Source organism: Tetrahymena thermophila (genome assembly GCF_000189635.1).
Source record: "Tetrahymena thermophila SB210 genomic scaffold scf_8254645, whole genome shotgun sequence".
Taxonomy (NCBI): Eukaryota; Ciliophora; class Oligohymenophorea; order Hymenostomatida; family Tetrahymenidae; genus Tetrahymena; species Tetrahymena thermophila.
Genome location: NW_002476413.1, coordinates 783060 through 800620, shown reverse-complemented (window position 1 = coordinate 800620; position 17561 = coordinate 783060). Strand labels below are relative to the sequence as shown.

General features: G+C 20.5%; 3 protein-coding genes across 3 annotated transcripts; all 3 read right to left on the bottom strand. All coding sequences in view use genetic code 6, as the record gives it.

Annotated features, from left to right (window-relative positions):
• Positions 1 to 760: 760 nt before the first annotated feature.
• Positions 761 to 5510, bottom strand: TTHERM_00126830 (tetratricopeptide repeat protein; the record flags this gene model as incomplete). The annotated part of the gene is made up of 11 exons (XM_001016263.2): positions 761 to 957; positions 1138 to 1761; positions 2134 to 3374; positions 3458 to 3699; positions 4206 to 4402; positions 4450 to 4559; positions 4615 to 4736; positions 4797 to 4972; positions 5034 to 5097; positions 5185 to 5284; positions 5398 to 5510. The coding sequence occupies 11 exons, from the start codon at positions 5508 to 5510 to the stop codon at positions 761 to 763; spliced, it is 3186 nt and encodes a 1061-aa protein (XP_001016263.2).
• A 1673-nt stretch (positions 5511 to 7183) lies between these two features.
• TTHERM_00126840 (tetratricopeptide repeat protein) lies at positions 7184 to 11981 on the bottom strand (the record flags this gene model as incomplete). Its single annotated transcript, XM_001016264.3, has 11 exons — positions 7184 to 7380; positions 7558 to 8103; positions 8554 to 9791; positions 9879 to 10120; positions 10683 to 10879; positions 10932 to 11041; positions 11094 to 11215; positions 11272 to 11447; positions 11508 to 11571; positions 11655 to 11754; positions 11869 to 11981. 11 exons carry the CDS (start codon positions 11979 to 11981, stop codon positions 7184 to 7186), a joined length of 3105 nt encoding a protein of 1034 aa, XP_001016264.2.
• Positions 11982 to 14127: 2146 nt separating this feature from the next.
• TTHERM_00126850 (tetratricopeptide repeat protein) lies at positions 14128 to 17347 on the bottom strand (the record flags this gene model as incomplete). Its single annotated transcript, XM_001016265.2, has 6 exons — positions 14128 to 14151; positions 14295 to 15299; positions 15519 to 15696; positions 15771 to 16012; positions 16851 to 17041; positions 17134 to 17347. 6 exons carry the CDS (start codon positions 17345 to 17347, stop codon positions 14128 to 14130), a joined length of 1854 nt encoding a protein of 617 aa, XP_001016265.2.
• Positions 17348 to 17561: the final 214 nt, after the last annotated feature.

Genomic DNA, 17561 nt, shown 5'->3' with positions numbered 1-17561 from the left:
TGGAATAATATTATAATGAATGTATTTTTATTTTATATATGTTTTAACAAGTCAATCAATTTAGTATAAAGAGTAATAATTAATGTTTTCAAAATTAGAATAAGTTTAAAATAAACTTGCGCCATAATAACTAAAACTCATAGATTTTTTATCTTAGTTGAAATAATTATTATTCTTTTGAAAAAATATAATAGGATTAGCAATATAAAGTTATTCTGTAACACCTATTGTAATTCTCAGATAATTATTTCTGTAGTAGGAAACAAATAAATATATATATGTATAGTAACCAAGGGACTGCCTTTTTCAAAGCTATACACTGAAATTTTAGATATTAAGGTAAATTAGCTTTAAATCATAAAAATTAAATGAAATATCACGATCTGTACCTACACAGTTCGTGATATTTTAATTAAAAGATTAGCTATATTTAAATTTCAAGACCTTCATTCCTTAATAAATGAGGGCAATAAGAATCTAAGTTGTTTAATTACAAGTAGAATTTTGTATTTTTAAATTAATTTATTTTTAAGATCTAAATTTTTTTAATTTTAAAAATATTATTATTTCGATAACCTATTCTACTTTAAATACAAAATTTATAATATAATTTCAATATTAAATATACATTTTAAAAAATTCATAATTATAAAAAGCTAATAAATATTCAACCAATAATATTTAAAAAATTAGCAAATGCTTTCAATCAAAATTAATATGCATTTTACTTAAGATATATATGATTTAGGTACTTAATCTTTCAATAATTATTTAAGATGGCCATAAACTCATATTCTGGATTGAAAATTTCTTAGTCTCTAAGCTTATTTAATTTTGTGATTAATTTGTTTTCTTCATAAAATTCCTCATATTCTATAAAATTAGATTATTGTTATGGTTATTAATTATTATCAATAATTGATTGGTAGTCTTTTAAGTGAAGGACGATTGGTTTTTCTAATTTAAAAATTTTCTATAGATTAATGAAACTTTTTTGAATTACTAAATCATTTTAAGCTTATTAATATGCAGATTATAAAATTATTACTTTTTTTCTTAAATTTAAATCATTTTACTGAATTATCTTTAAATGCTTTTATAATTATTATTAGGGGGATTGATTTTTATGATATTTACTATTTAATTTATAAATTTAATTTAGTTTAACTAAATCTAATTCCTTCAATTCATAAATATGATCTAAAGCTTTGTTTATTCCTTAGATCCAATCTAATTATTTTAAGTCAGACTATTAATTTTAAATTGTATTAAGTCCAATTTTCTTTATCGAACCTATCATTAATTACCAATTATGATCATTAATTATCTTTGTGTAAGGCAATAAGACATCAAGCTCTTAATTAAAGATGATAATTTAAATTCTATCATTTGTTTTAAAAAAGTTAGATTTTTTAATATTTTCGAGGCAAGACTCAGCTATTATAGTAGAAGATATTGAGTCTAATTAAATTACATATACAAAATCTATAGGAGTATCGCAATCAAATTCATCAAATTGCTCATCTATAACGTTTTGCTAAATGCAAAGCTTATTAAATAAGTATTTTAAGTTTACAATAACTTATTATCTCAACTAAGGATTAAAATAGGTTCCGTTTTCTAAACTTTAAGTGAAGTACTCAATAGCCTATTTATAGTTATTATTTTATTTTTAAATAATACCTGATAAAAACTTTTATTTAGCTTTTAGTAATTCGATAATTATATTTTTTGTTATTAATTATTCAATATATTTCTTATCTTTAAAATAAAAATTGAAGTTATTGTTACCATTTAAATTATTTAAATATGTATCTAATAAAGCATTTGATTTTTCAAAATATTGATCAATTTCATTTGTTTTTTTAAGATATAAAAGTATTTCAATCATTTCTTAATACAAAAAAATTAAAAAAACATTTTAGAAAGGTGTTTTTTAATAATTATGATAGATAATTTTTTACACAAACTTTAAAATTCCTATCGACTTTTCCATTAAATATTTGATTGAAAAATTTAAACAGTAAGTATCTGAAACCAAAAATTATTCTTGTGATTGGGCTTAATTTTTATTTAATGCTAATTATATTGAATATTATTTTATTGAATGAGCAAATGAGAGTATTCTCTTACAAAATATAAATAGCTAATCTTTTTAATCATTATCAATATTTATGAACATATTTTCGTTAATCTAATCTAAAGATTCTAATCCTATGAATTATAGGCTTTGCATGATTGATGCCTCAAAATACTCACATGATTATTCATATTCATTTTTCAAAAGATAAACGATGCCCAAATTAAAGTAGCATCGACTTACTCCTGTTTAATTTTGAAGATTTTAAAATGTACTTTTAGCCTTAGAAAAATGGAAAAGAGTTTACATTACATCCTATTAATCATTAGAATATGCTTGAATCTAGTAGTTGATTACACCTTCCAGCATTTAAAATGCTTTTTTGATAATTTTCATTTCAAGGAAAAGAGGTTTTAATCCAGAAAGGATTTTAGATTATCCTTTTTCATTTTCTTCGATTTATTCTATCTTAGATATGAAATCGAAATCATTCGTTACTCTAGTCATATTTGTTGATCGTTTGATAAGATTAAAGTCTGTTACAGAATAGTTATAGTTGATTAATCTATTTTAAGATCTATCGGAAGAATTATCTATGGAAATTCTATCTATATTATTGTTTTGTTTATTATTATTATTATTATTATTATTATTATTATTATGGTTAATATAATTAGTTTATTTTGTCATCATTTTACTCTCATTTAAAAATTCTCGTTTAAATTAACTTTAGAATAGTCTATTTGAAGTTTCTAGGATCTCATCTTAATTTTAAGTCGTTTTTTCCTTTAAGTTAATTTAATCTTATTATATTGTTGACTTATCATAAGCCTAAAAAGTAAAACGCTATTTTATTTTATTTTAGCTGCTAATATTTAAAATAGATTAATCTTAAAGTGCTATTTTACTTTTGTGTTAAATGATATTACTTTTGCTTTGGCTTCTATTAGGTGAATTAATTGTATTTAAATATTTAATAATTTAGTTATTAGATTTTTCTTTTTCACTTTGATTTTAGAATTATTGTTATTCTATTAAACTTTTTTTCAAAAATATGGTCAGTAACTCAATTGGGTATTAAATTTAGTAAATTTAAAAATTCCCATAGTTTACTATAAAAGCAACAATTAATCCACTCAATACAATAAATTCAATTAAAAGAGGAATCTTAATTGAATTTGCATTTAAAAGATTAAATAGCTTCAATGAATTACTTTGATCAACTAATACTCTAGCAGTAAGAATGATAGAGAATGAATAAGGTTATTATGTAGGATATTTAGTAATTTAACTCCTTATAGGATATACTAAACTAACTCTTTTAATTCAAAATAAAATAAAGCTTTAAAAATATAAAAAAAGTAAAAAATAGATTACAAATCAACTCCATATCTTGACCAATATTGATATAAACCATCTGTATTAATCTGCTACTCAATAGAATAATTTGATGCTTGTATAAAATTGACTGTACTATTTAATTGTTAAAAAAACTTCTATTTTTCTATCTTACAATCTTCTAAATCTTAAACCTCTTTGCAATTATCAGTTAAATTCTTAAATTCCAAGTCTCCCCATGATACTATATCTGAAGCATTAAGTAAAGGATGATAAAATATCTAATAAAATAAAATCATAAAAATTAAAAAGTTATCATTTAAATATTACTCTGAAATTTTGAGTTTATTAAATTAATACACTTAATTCATTAAAATAAATTTAATTCTTATTAAAAGCTCTTAATAAAATATCATTTAAAGTTTGTAAATAAAAAAAACCAAATAAATTTTTTATAAAATTTTGGTATTAAACAAATTATTTACTAATAAAAAAAATTAGTTTAACCTAAAGATTAACATATTAAAACACCCCTTAAAATGTTTAAAACTTTTTATAAAGACTTAAATAAACTAAATAATTGTTTAAAAAATTTAATTTAGAATTTTAAATATCAAAGTAAAATTAGCTCTTTTTATCTAAAAGAATCTTTGATTAAACAAATTTTTATCAATTAAATTAAGAGCCCTTAAATTAATCACTAAAGTAATTTAAAAGACAGTGATCATATTTAGTTTTAAAAGTGTTTTGCTGTATTAAACAATGAATGAATAAAATAAATAAATACTGTATTGTTGAATTCATGAAAAAGGACTGAGTATGCATTTTAGCTTTGAGAAGTTTTAAATATATCAGTGATAGAATTCATTTCATAATCTATACTGTTGACTGACATAAATTCTGAATTGTAATCAATTCTTGAGGAAAGAGTCATTTCTAAAATTCCATTTATAGCATCCAAGTAAGGCTCATAAAAAAAATACCCTAAAATAAAATAATTTTAAGATATAATTAGTTAATAAAATATATACCTTCTTGCTATTTAGCATACTAGTACCATTATCTGCATCTTGGATCGTAGGGTTCGATAAAGTCAGTTCCTAAGCAAGTCTGATAGGTTGAAGCAGTAAAATTTAAATTCCTAGTTAATTCCAATTATTATTATTATTTTTTTTGAATTAAATAGTAATATCAACCTAGATGGCTAGTGAGTCATTAGTGATGTAGTATCCGCGTTATAGAGAGTCTATATTTTCAAAAGTTCTTCAGAAATAGAAGCTAATATAGCAGCTCTTCCATAATATGAAATAAACTCGTTCTTGAATATATTTTATGTAATTTTTATGAGTTATTGCTAAATAAATGATTTTGTGATTACCATGGCTATAAATTCTTATTATTAAATAGTGAGTTTATTAAAGCTAAATCTTTCTCTGACAAAGTATAAATCTACATAATAGATACTTTAGTTGAGCTTTGTGTAAACATCTTAAGTACATTAATTAAATGTAAATTCTCTATTGGAGCATTTAAGAAAGTTTGCTTTTGGATTTACTAATTTTATAAAAAGAAATGTCTTTATGATAAATAAACCAAAACCTAAATTATTAAATACTTTTTAACTCAGATCCATAATATTTTTAAATGATACTGTTGATAACTACTAAATGCAGCTGTAGCTTTATATATAAAATAAGAAAGCAATTTATTACAATCTAAAAATAATATGATGGTTATAATATATGGCAAGATTATATTATGATTACTTAATTGAAGCTGTAGGTCTCTATTAGATATTGAGGATATGCAGAATTATGCAAAATCTATTATTAAGTTTAATTTATCCACTTTAAGCTTTCATCTTCCCTAATTATAATAAGTAAATTGATTTTCTACGAGTGATAATTGAGTAGTATGTTCAAAATTTTATTTAATTCTACTTTGAAAATTTATTTAAATATAAAATTACAATTTATTACCATTAATAGAGAGCATTCCATAAACTTTTGTAAAAAATCAACAAAACAAGTGCTACTCCAACAATAATTGGAGTTGATACTGTGATAATTAATCTAATTATTAGTGATTTCATATTTTTTTATTTTTTTATATTGATGAAATAAAAAATTGAATAAACTTATTTATTATCTACTAATTTATTTGTTTTATTTACTTTTCTAAAGAAATTTGAATTATTTTGATAATAATAAATTTAATTATCTAAAAACACGAATTTTTAAATATAAAACTATTGTAAATAACCAATAACCATTAAAATAAACATAAGTTTATTTGAATTTAAATATATACTAAAGGCAAATAAAAGAATTTAAATTATAAAATGTATTAATCATATTAAATTGTTACTTACTTTAAAAATGATCTTTAGCATATTAAATTTGTTTTAAAAAAAAGAAAAATGATCTCTAAAAGTGATAATTAATTGTACTTCCTTCAAATTTATTATATAATAAAGTAAATTTTATTTTAAATTATGATAAAAAGATGATTAAGAGGTAACCTAGCTGATTATTTGAAATTAGTAGCATTTATGATGAAGAAATTATGGTATTTAGGTTGCAAACATTTTAAATTAAATTGTAGATTTTATGTTTTTCTCTAAAAATGATTTCTTTTATTTAAATTTGAACAATTATAATAAAAAAAATAAATATCTTTTCTGTTATACTCATGAAATATAACAGAAAATTAGTTTGCAGATTCAACAAATCGTTCATATCATAATCTATAAAGTTAGTATTCTACAATTTTTAGGTATTTTTGACTTAGCTTGTTTATTAAAGTAGTCTCTAATTAAAATTAAAAATGGTCTAATAAGGCTCATAAAAAAAATCTATTTAAAGTAGAAGTAAATTTTTATATTTATTAGTTAACATAATAAATTAATATTAATTTGTTAACCTTTAAAAATCTTTAAAAATCAACCATTCTCTTTGGTAAATTCATAACTCATATCTAAATTTCGGATCATATGGCTCCAAAAACCTATAATCCATGCATTTTTTATATTAAATATCTGTTTTATTCACGAAACTTAAAAATAAATTAGAAATATATTTATAATTATTTAAATATAAGGATAATAATTATATATAGATGTAGTGAGTGTCACAGCTGTATATCATTATGAATTTCAAAAACCCTTGCAATTAATTTAGAAATAAAACACATTTCTTGTATATTAAGATTGGAAGTTATTCTATTTTTAAAAAATCTTTTACATACTGCCACTGTAGCTATAAGTATGATTATTAGCGCTTATACATTAATTTTTTTCTTTTTGTCTTACTTATTATTTATTCAATACTTATATTTAGAAAATAACACACTAAAAATAAAGGATGTTTATCTGTATTATTAAACAAATAAATTAATCAATCAAAATTTCAGTAGCTTCTTTCCTTAATAAAAGTGAATAAAAGTGGGCAATAAAAATTTTAAGTTACCTAATTACATGCAGAATTTTATTTTTTTTAACTAAATTTTTTTGTTAGATCTCATTTTTTTAGAATTTAAATACAATGATAAAAATTTTATAAACATTCAGCTAATCGCTATAAATAAATAAACTAACTCAAAGTTTGTATAAAATACCTATTTTTAAAAAAGCTAATAAATTTTTTTCAAAATATTATTTTTATATTAAATTAAAGATGAATTATCTTTTAATTAGATATCTATCAAAAATTAATAGGTATTTTAATTAAGATGTATATATATATATATGATCTATATTTTTTTCTTTCAATAATTATTTAAGATGACCATAAATTCATATTCTGGATTGAGAATTTCTTAGTCTCTAAGCTTTTTTAATTTTGTGATTAACTTATTTTCTTCATAGAATGCCTCATATTCAATAAAATTTGATTATAGTTATTGTTATTAATTACGATCAATAATTGATTGGTAGTCTTTTAAGTGAAGGATGATTGGTTTTTCTAATTTTAAATTTTTTTATAGATTAATGAAACTTTTTTTAACTATTAGATCATTTTAAGCTTATTAATATGCAGATTATAAAATTATTACTTTTTTTCTTAAATTTAAATCATTTTACTGACTTATCTTTAAATGGTTTTATAATTATTCAGGACATAGATTTTTGTGATATTTACTATTTAATTTATAAATTTGATTTAGTTTAACTAAATCTAATTCTTTGAGTTCGTAAATATGATCTAAAGTTTGGTTTATTGCTTAGATCCAATCTAATCTTTTTAAGCTAAACTTTTATCTTTAAATTGTATTTAGTCCAATTTTCTTTATTGAACGCATAATTATTTACCAATAATTATCACTAATTATCCTTGTGTAGGGCAATAAAACATCAAGCTCTTAATTAAAGATGATAATTTAAATTCTATCATTTTTTTTTAAAAAGTTAGATTTTCTAATATTTTGGAGGCAAGACTCAGCTATAATATATGAAGATATTGAGTTTAATTGAATTACATATACCAAATCTATTGGAGTATCACAATCAAACTTATCAAATTGCTCATCAATAACGTTTTATTAAATACAAAGCTTATTAAATAAGTATTTTAAGTTTACAATAACTTATTATCTCAACTAAGGATTAAAATGTGTTCCATATTCTAGACTTTAAGTGAAATATTCAATAGCCTATTTATAATTTTTATTTTATTTTTCAATAATGCCTGATAAAAACTTTTATTTTGTTTTTAGTAATTCGATAATTATATTTTTTGTTTTTTATTATTCAATACATTTCTTATCTTTAACATAACTATTGAAACTATTGTTAACATTTAAATTATGTAAATATGTATCTAGTAAAGCATTTGATTTTTCAAAATATTGATCAATTTCATTTGTTTTTTTAAGATATATATATATTTCAATCATTTCTTAATACAAAAAAATTAAAAAAATATCTTAGAAAGGGGTTTTTTAATAATTGTGGTAGATTATTTTTTGAACTGTTTTTAATATTCCTATCGACTTTTACATTAAATATTTGATTGAAGAGTTTAAATAGAATGTATCTGAAACCAAAAATTCTTCTTTTGATTGTGCTTTATTTTAATTTTATGCTAATTATATTGAATATTATTTTATTGAATGAGCAAATGACAGTATTCTTTTACAGAATATAAATAGCTAATCTTTTTAATCATTTTAAATATTTATAAACATATTTTCGTTAATCTAATCCAAAGACTCTAATCCTATGAATTATAGGCTTTGCATGATTGATGCCTCAAAATATTCACATGATTATTCATATTCATTTTTCAAAAGATAAATGATGCCTAAATTAAAGTAGCATCGACTTAGTCCTGTTTAATTTTGAAGATTTTAAAATGTACTTTTAGCCTTAGAAAAATGGAAAAGAGTTTAAATTGCATCCTATTAATCATTAGAATATGCTTAAATCTAGTAATTGATTACCCCTTCAAGCATTTAAAATGTCTTTTTGATAATTTTCATTTCAAGGAAGAGAGGTTTTAATCCAGAAAGGATTTTAGATTATCCATTTTCTTTTTCTTCAATTTATTCTATATCAGATAAGATATCGAAATCATTCGTTACTCTAGTGATATTTGTTGATCGTTAGATAAGATAAGAATCCGTTACTGATTAGTTGATTAATCTATTTTAAGATTTATTAGAAGAATTTTCTAAGGGTATTCTATTTGAATTATTGTTTTTTTTAATACTGTTATTATTATTATTATTATTAGCTTATTTTGTCATTATTTTACTCTCATTTAAAAAATCTCTCTTTTAATTTTAGAATATTCTACTTGAAATTTCTAGAATCTCATCTTAATTTTAAGTCTTTTCCCTTAAGTTAGATTAATCTAATTATGCAGTTGACTTGTCATATTATTAAAAACTAAAAAGTTATTTTGTTTTATTTTAAAAGAAACTAATATTTATTATTGATTAATCTTAAAGTGCTATCTAGCTTTTAACTTAACTGCTATTAATTTTACTTTGGCTTTTATTTAAATTCGGTGAATTACCAGTATTTAAATATTTATTAATTTAATTATTAGATTTTTCTTTTTCATTTCCTTCACTTTTAAAATTAATGGGATTTTAGAATTATTGTTATTCCATTAAACTTTTTTACAAAAATATTATTAACAACTCGATTGGGTATTAAATTTAGTAAATTTAAAAATGCCCATAGTTTACAAGAAAAACAACAATTAATCCACTCAATACAATAAACTCAATTAAAAGAGGAATCTTAATTGAATTTGCATTTAAAAGATTAAATAGCTTCAATGAACTACTTTGATCAACTAATACTCTAGCAGTAAGAATGATAGAGAATGAATAAGGTTATTATGTAGGATATTTAGTTATTTAACTCCTTATAGGATATACTAAGCTAATTCTTTTAATTCAAAATAAAAATAAAGCTTTAAGTATGTATATCAAAAAGCGAAAAATAAATTACAAATCAACTCCATATCTTGACCAATATTGATATAAACCATCTGTATTAATCTGTTACTAAATAGAATAATTTGATGTTTGTATAAAATTGACTGTACTATTTAATTATTAAACAAACTCCTATTTTTCTATCATACAAGCTTCTAAAGCTTAAGCCTCATTGCAATTATCAGTTATATTCTAAAACTCTAAGTCTCCCCACGATATTACATCTGATGCATTAAGTAAAGGATGATAAAATATCTAATTAAATTTAAATCATAAATTAAAAAAGTTATCATTCAAATATAAAGCTGAAATTTTGAATTTATTAAAATTAGAATAGTTAATTGATTAAAATAAATTTAATTTTTCTATAAAAGCTCTAATTGAAATCTCAATAGTTAAAATTTTTAAAAAGGAAATGAAAGAAAAATTATTTTTATAGTAAAATAGAATTGTTTTTTTGGTAAATAAAACTAAAGTGAATAGTCAATTTTTACTAATTAAAAAAATTAATTTACCCTAAAGATTAATAATATTTAAATACACCTCCTATATTGTTAAAATTTTTTATTAGGGTTTAATTTAAACCAATGGCTAAAAAATTCTATTTAACGCAGTAAATTCAAACTAGAATTCACTTTTTAATTTCAAAACATCCTTAATTAAAAAAGTTTTCATAATTTCAATTAAATTCCTTAATCTATTAATCACAAAAAAAAATAAAAGACATTGACTATTTTTAACTTCGAGAGTTAATTGTTAAATTAAAGAATGAATGAATGAATGAATGAATGAATGAATGAATAAAATAGATAAATACTGTATTGTTGAATTCATGAAAAAGGACAGAGTATGCATTTTAGCTTTGAGTATTTTTAAATAAATCAATCATAGAATTCATTTCATAATCTATACTACTAACAGAAGTAAATTCTGAATTATATTTAATTTGTGATGAAAGAGTCATTTCTAAGTTTCCCTCTATAGCATCCAAGTAAGGCTCATAAAAAAAATATCCTAATTTAATAATAACATTTAAAATATAATATTTTAATTAAATAATATATACCTTCATGCTATTTAGCATACTTGTACCATGATCTACATCTTGGATCGTAAGGTTCAATAAAATCAGTACCTAAGCAAGTCTGATAGGTTGAAGCTGTAAAATTTTAATACCTAATTAATTTCAATTATTTATTTATTTTTTGAGTTAAATAATAGATTCTACCTTGATGGTTAATGAGCCATAATTGATGTTGTATCCGCGTTGTAGAGAGTCTATATTTTCAAACGTTCTTCAGAAATAGAAGCTATTATAGCAGCTCTTCCATAATATGAAATAAACTCGTTCTTCAATATATTTTATAGAATTTTTATGAGTTATTGTGAATAAATTAAATGATTACCATAACTATAAATTCTTATTAAAGGGTAGTCAGTTTATTAAAGTTAAATCCTTCTCTTATGTAGTATAAATCCACATAAAAGATACTTTAGTTGAGCTTTGTGTAAACATCTTATGGACACTCATCAAATATTAATTCTCTATACGAACATTTAAGAAACTTTGCGTTTGGATTTACTAATATTATAAAAAGAAATGCCTCAATAATGAAAAGTGAAAGCCTAAATGTTTAAATACTTTTTAATTCAGACCCATAATATTTTAAAATGATACTGTTGATAACTACTAAATGCAGTTGTAGCTTTATAAATAAAATAAGATAGGAATTGGTAAATATCTAGAACTAATAAGATTATTATAATAGCAAGATTATATAATGATTACTTAATTGAAGCTATAAGTTTCAATTAGCTATTGAGAATAGGCAGAGTTATGTAAAATCTATTATTAATTTTAATTTATCCATTTCAAGCTTTCATCTTCCCTAATTATTATTTGTAAAATGATTATCTACAAGCAATTATTGAGAAATTTGCTCAAAATAGTATTTAATTCTACTTTGAAAAAAAATGTAAATATTAAGGTTACTATTCTTTACCATTAGTAGAGGGCATTCCACAAACTCTTATAAAATATCAACAAAACAATAGCTACTCCAACAATAATCGGAATAGAGACTGTGATAATCAATCTAATTATTAACCATTTCATATTTATATATATTTATTACTATAATAATTGAATAATATTTATAATTATTTGTTAATTTATATGTTAAAAGTTCTATTTAATGAATTTTTAATTATGATTTAATAATATGTTTAATTATCTAAATACACAAATTTTTATAAATAACATTATTATAAATAGTAAAAACCATAAAAATAAACTAAAAGTTTATTTGAATCTAAAGCTATAAATTACATTTTAGGCAAAATAAAGGTTTTAAATAAAAAATAAATATTTAATATATAAGAAGGAATAGACTATTTTACAGTATTCATTATATTTAATATATTACATACTTTAAAAATACTCATTAGCATACAAATTTGTTTAAAAGAAAATATAATTAATCCCTAATGGTTATAATTCTATTTCCTTAAAATATATTACATAAAAAAGTAAATCTCATTTTAAGTTATGATAATAAAGATAGCGAAGGGGAATTACAGATTAAATAAATAATAATATGAAAATTAAGTATTAAAAAATAATAAACTCTTCAATATAATAATTTTAATTTTCATTATCGAGCCTATAACTAAAATAAAAAATAATAAAGCGTTATTTAGTATAGTTAAAAATTCTTTAAATAATATGTTCTTCAACTAAGTATATGGGTTTACTATCAATAATTTATATTTATTGTTTAATAATTAAATACTGATCAAGAAAAAAAATAGCTATTATAACTTTAGTATGGAATTTATCAATCAATTTATTTATTCATCATTATTTATAATAATTAGCCCTTTTTAAATAATTTATACAGTAAAACTGCTTATTTTAAATAATAACAAATAAGAATAAATAAAAGGTATAAAATGATAAATTTTTAACTAAAATGTACTCTTCTATAATTAGCTTTAAAATTAGTTAGTTTTAAAGTACTTATCATGAAAGAAATATATAACTTTTAAATTAAAAATTTTTTTATTTTTAAGAAAAATAACATCTTAGAATTATCTTTCATATTATTAACTCAAAAACACTAATATGTGTTCTTTTTCAAGCAAATATAAATCATCAGGAACTAAAATAAATAAGAATTATTAATTTCTTTATTTGCATAAAATATATTATTGTTAATTTAAATGAAATTAAAAATCATAAAGCATTGTTTAGAATACTTATAAATTCTTTAGAAGTACTTAATTAATCTGTTCTTAGTTAATTCAACTTTTACATTAGATTTTTATCAAACACAACTGGCTCATAACAGAAAAAATCCGAATCAATTTAATTTTAATAATTACCTTGAATGAAATAATCTAAAATGTGATAAATTATTATTTTTTAGAAATGGAATTAAATCTTTTTATTAAAGAATTATTTTACTTTGGTATCATTTTTTATTTCTTATTAGTTAGAAAATAAAATAATAACTTATTTTTTATTTTCCAATATTTTCATATTGTTTTTGAATATTTCTTAATTGGGTGGTAGTTTTTATTATTTATTTATTTTTTACTATTCTTTTAAATTTTATTTGAGTTTATTAATTTATTGGAGATTTAACTTTATTATATTATCAACACATTTTATTATAGCTTGTTACCAATCTAAATTTTATAGAGTTTCTTTAGAGTTTTGAATCATTTATTTTGCATTGTTTTAAAAAGTTTCAATGATTAATTAAAGATGGTGAAAGCTTTCAATCAAAGTAAGTGGAATAACAGTTTGCAGTTTTTTGTCAAAAATTATTATCTAAATTCCATCTTTTTTTCTAAAGAATTTAGATGTTTAAATATTTTCAAAAAATTAGCTTAGATTTGTATTTTAACAAATAGAATCCAACTAAATAAGTAAAATAAGCTCAATAGATGCAGTGGAGTTCAAAACGAGCTCATCAGTGAAATTTTATTTAATTTATAGCTTTTAAAATAATAGAGAAAGATAAAGGATAGAATTTTATCTTTAAATTGGACTGAAAAATTATCCTTCTTCTATACTCTATGTTAAATATTCGATAGCTTAAAAGTAATTCTCCTAATAGAACTCCAATTTTCCTTATAAAAACATTAATTTGGCTTTACAAATTTCTAAAATAATAAATTTGATTTCTTATGAGATGCCTTAACTATTATTCAAAGAGCCAAAAGAAACATCTTAATCTAACAATATGCTCACATAGTCATCCGATTTTTTTATATACTAGCTTTAAAATAAAAGTTTAGATTTCAAAAATTTAGGCTATAATTTGTTGATTAAATTGATTGCTTTATCAATATAAAAGTAAATATTATTAATTTAATTTTTAGGATCTAAATGAATTAAAATATCTATTATTTCTAAGCTTACATAAAGCTCTAATAATTTTGAAACCTTTTAATTTGGAACTTTAATTAAATTTTCTAAAATTCTGAAGTTGTCAATTGATTTTTTTAAAGTATTTTTCAATGATTCATTTTCACTTTCTTATTGATGATGCTTGAATTACAACTTAAAGTTATTTAATGGTTTAAATAAATTAGATTCAATTTAATTATATATTTCTACAATAGCAGGCTCCTTCAAGCTATGAGCAAGACATAAAATTTTTTTTTTCAACGTGACTAACTAATCATCTTATTCAATATCATAAACAAAAACTTATTTTTATAATTCTAATTGTTAATAATCTATGTCTAGATGCATACAGTTAAATTAAATTGCTGATAAAAAATACTCCTAAGCTAATTAAAAATCATTTTGAATTAAAGAAATAACACCAAGATTATAATAACAGTGAATAAGGCCATTTTGATTTTATAGCTTTTGAAATGTACCTTTAGCTTTAGCAAAATGGAATAACCCATTCATAATATCTTCAGAATTTTAACTTTAAGCGTCAATTTAATAATTTATCAAGCTTTCTAAAGTCTAAAAAGTTTCTTTGATGATTTTCATTTCTAAGAATAACGGCTCTAATTCTTCTAGTATTTTACTTTTTTGTGGATTAATTTGCTTTTACATTTATTAATTTTATATTTAACCTTTATTTTTTAGACGTTTAACAGATTTTTTATTAATTTAAATTGTTTTCTAGGAGCCTTTGTATGAATCATCTTATTAATTCAATACTCTAGAGGAGCTTATTATGGTTTTAGAGATATGTTTTTAAGTTAATTTTGTTTAAGGTCTTTCCCTAATACTATCATATTTCCAAGAAAAATCTACTTTATCTAAATAGGGTACATTCAATAGAGGAGATCTTGTGATTTTTTCTTAGAAAGTGAGACAATTTTAATTTGCCATATTGAGATTTTTTGATGTTTATTTAAAAGAATCTAAATTGGATAGATATGATTTATTTATAGTCTCATCCTATTTAAATTTTGAAATATTATTTTATGATTATTTTTAATTTATGTATGAGATTTAAGTCTATTTTTCTGAGTTTTTTCTATTTTTAAATGATCTATTTTGTCTTTGTAAGATTAAGTTTATCTTTAAAAATTTAATTAAAATATCAATTGGATTTTATATTTAAATAATTTAAAATCTACCATAATTTATTAAAAAAATTATTATTGCTAAGCTAACTATAATGAATCCAACAATTAGAGGAATTTTAATCCAATTAATATTAATTATATTAAATAGCTAAAATCTGTTGCTATAATCTTCGATGACGATTGCAGTCAATATTATTGAAAAAGAGTATGGCTATTGTGTTTTATATTTATGAATTTTGCTCACCAAAGGAAAGACTAAACTAATTCTAAAAATATAAAAGAAAAATAAATAAATAAATAAATAAGTTAATGAATTTCTTTTAAAATATTATTTATTTACTTCTTAACACCAAATTTTGACCAATATTAATATAGTTAATCTAAATTCTTTTATTAATTGATGGAATAATTTCCAAATTTGATAAATTATATTGTTTATGTTAGTTAATCGCTGAATTGTTATTTTTCTTCATTACACTTTTCTAAATCTATTTCTTTTACACAGTTTTATGTCATATTTTTGAATTCTAAATCTTACCATGATATAACACTATTATCATTCAGCTAAGGGTGATAGAAAATCTTTATATTTATTAATATATGAATAATATTACTCAAATATTCTATTAAAAGTAAAAATGAGGAAGTAAGTAAGAATAAAATATATTTTATCCAAAAAGGCTTAGATAAATTAAAAATTTAGCTGAATAAAAAAAACAACAATTAAAAATCACTTTTAAAAATGGAATAACTTTCTCTCTATTATCATTTCTTTTATATTATATTTTTAAAGCTTATTAAGTATCATCCATTCAATAGGATTAATATGAATTATTATATAGATTTAATATCCCTAAGAATTAGTTGGAATTTTATAGTATTGCTATTCTTAGATAATCATATTAAAAGTAAGAAATAAATTTTTAATTGAATAATAAATAAATATTATTTTAAAAATTTAAAGAAAATTTAAAATAAAGGTATCGAAATAGGTTTTGAGCCTAAAACAAAAAAATAAAAAATGCTTAATCAAAGATTAGTTTTTTAATGATGAAATCTAAATAAATTTTAATAAAATATTTAAATTTTAAAGTAAAATATTTTTTCATTCATTTTAAATTTAAAAAAAATGAATTCAAGATTAAATGTCTGATAAATAATTTATTTAGATATCTTCATCAAAAAACAAATTAAATCTTTGATTAAAAATGTTTTAGTTATTTTTTTCTTCTATCAGGTTCTAAACCTACTTCAAAATTTTTTTATTTATTTAAATTTTTCTTTTATTTAATTAAAAATATTTAATATTGTACTAACTACATTTTTTTTACTCAAGAAATAATTATCTGAGAATAGCAATATATACTTGCTTTTTAGGATTTATGAATATATTTTAAACAAAAAGTAATATTTTATTTACAGTATTATTGAACTCATGAAATAAAACAGAATATGAACTTTAAGAGCTAACAAACATCTCAATGAGATTGCTCATGTCGAAGGCTACACTATTTACACCTTAAAAATTCTAACCAAATTTCACCTAACTTGATAAAGTCATGACTAAATTCTTATTTACTGCGTCTCTATAAGGTTCATAAAAGAAGTAACCTTATTTAATTAATTTAATAAGTTAAAAATTATTTATTTAAATTTTTAAAAAATAAAGAATTAGTTAGTAATCTTTAAAAATATGTATTTACCTTCATTTTTTTTTGCATAAATATACCATGGTCTACATCTTGCATCATATGGTTCTGAATACCCTTTTCCATAACAGTCTTAGTAAGCAACACCTTAATTAGATGAAATACTTAAAATAAGATTAGATTAAATATGAAAAATATGTGTATAAGCAAGCTACTTTGATGGAAATACTTAAAATACTGAAGTGGTATCAGCGTTGAAAAACATCATTATTTTTAGTAGTCCTTATTTTTAAGATTGCTTATGTATGATCTTAGGGAAAAAAGATAGATAATCATTCTTTTATTTAAATAAGTAAGTCTATTTAATAATAAATATAATAAAATAAAAAAATACCATTAAGATATAATCTTGCTACTATTTTGAGAGAAGATCAAATTCGAAGATTGTTCTCACAAAATATACATCTACAAAATAACGGTTT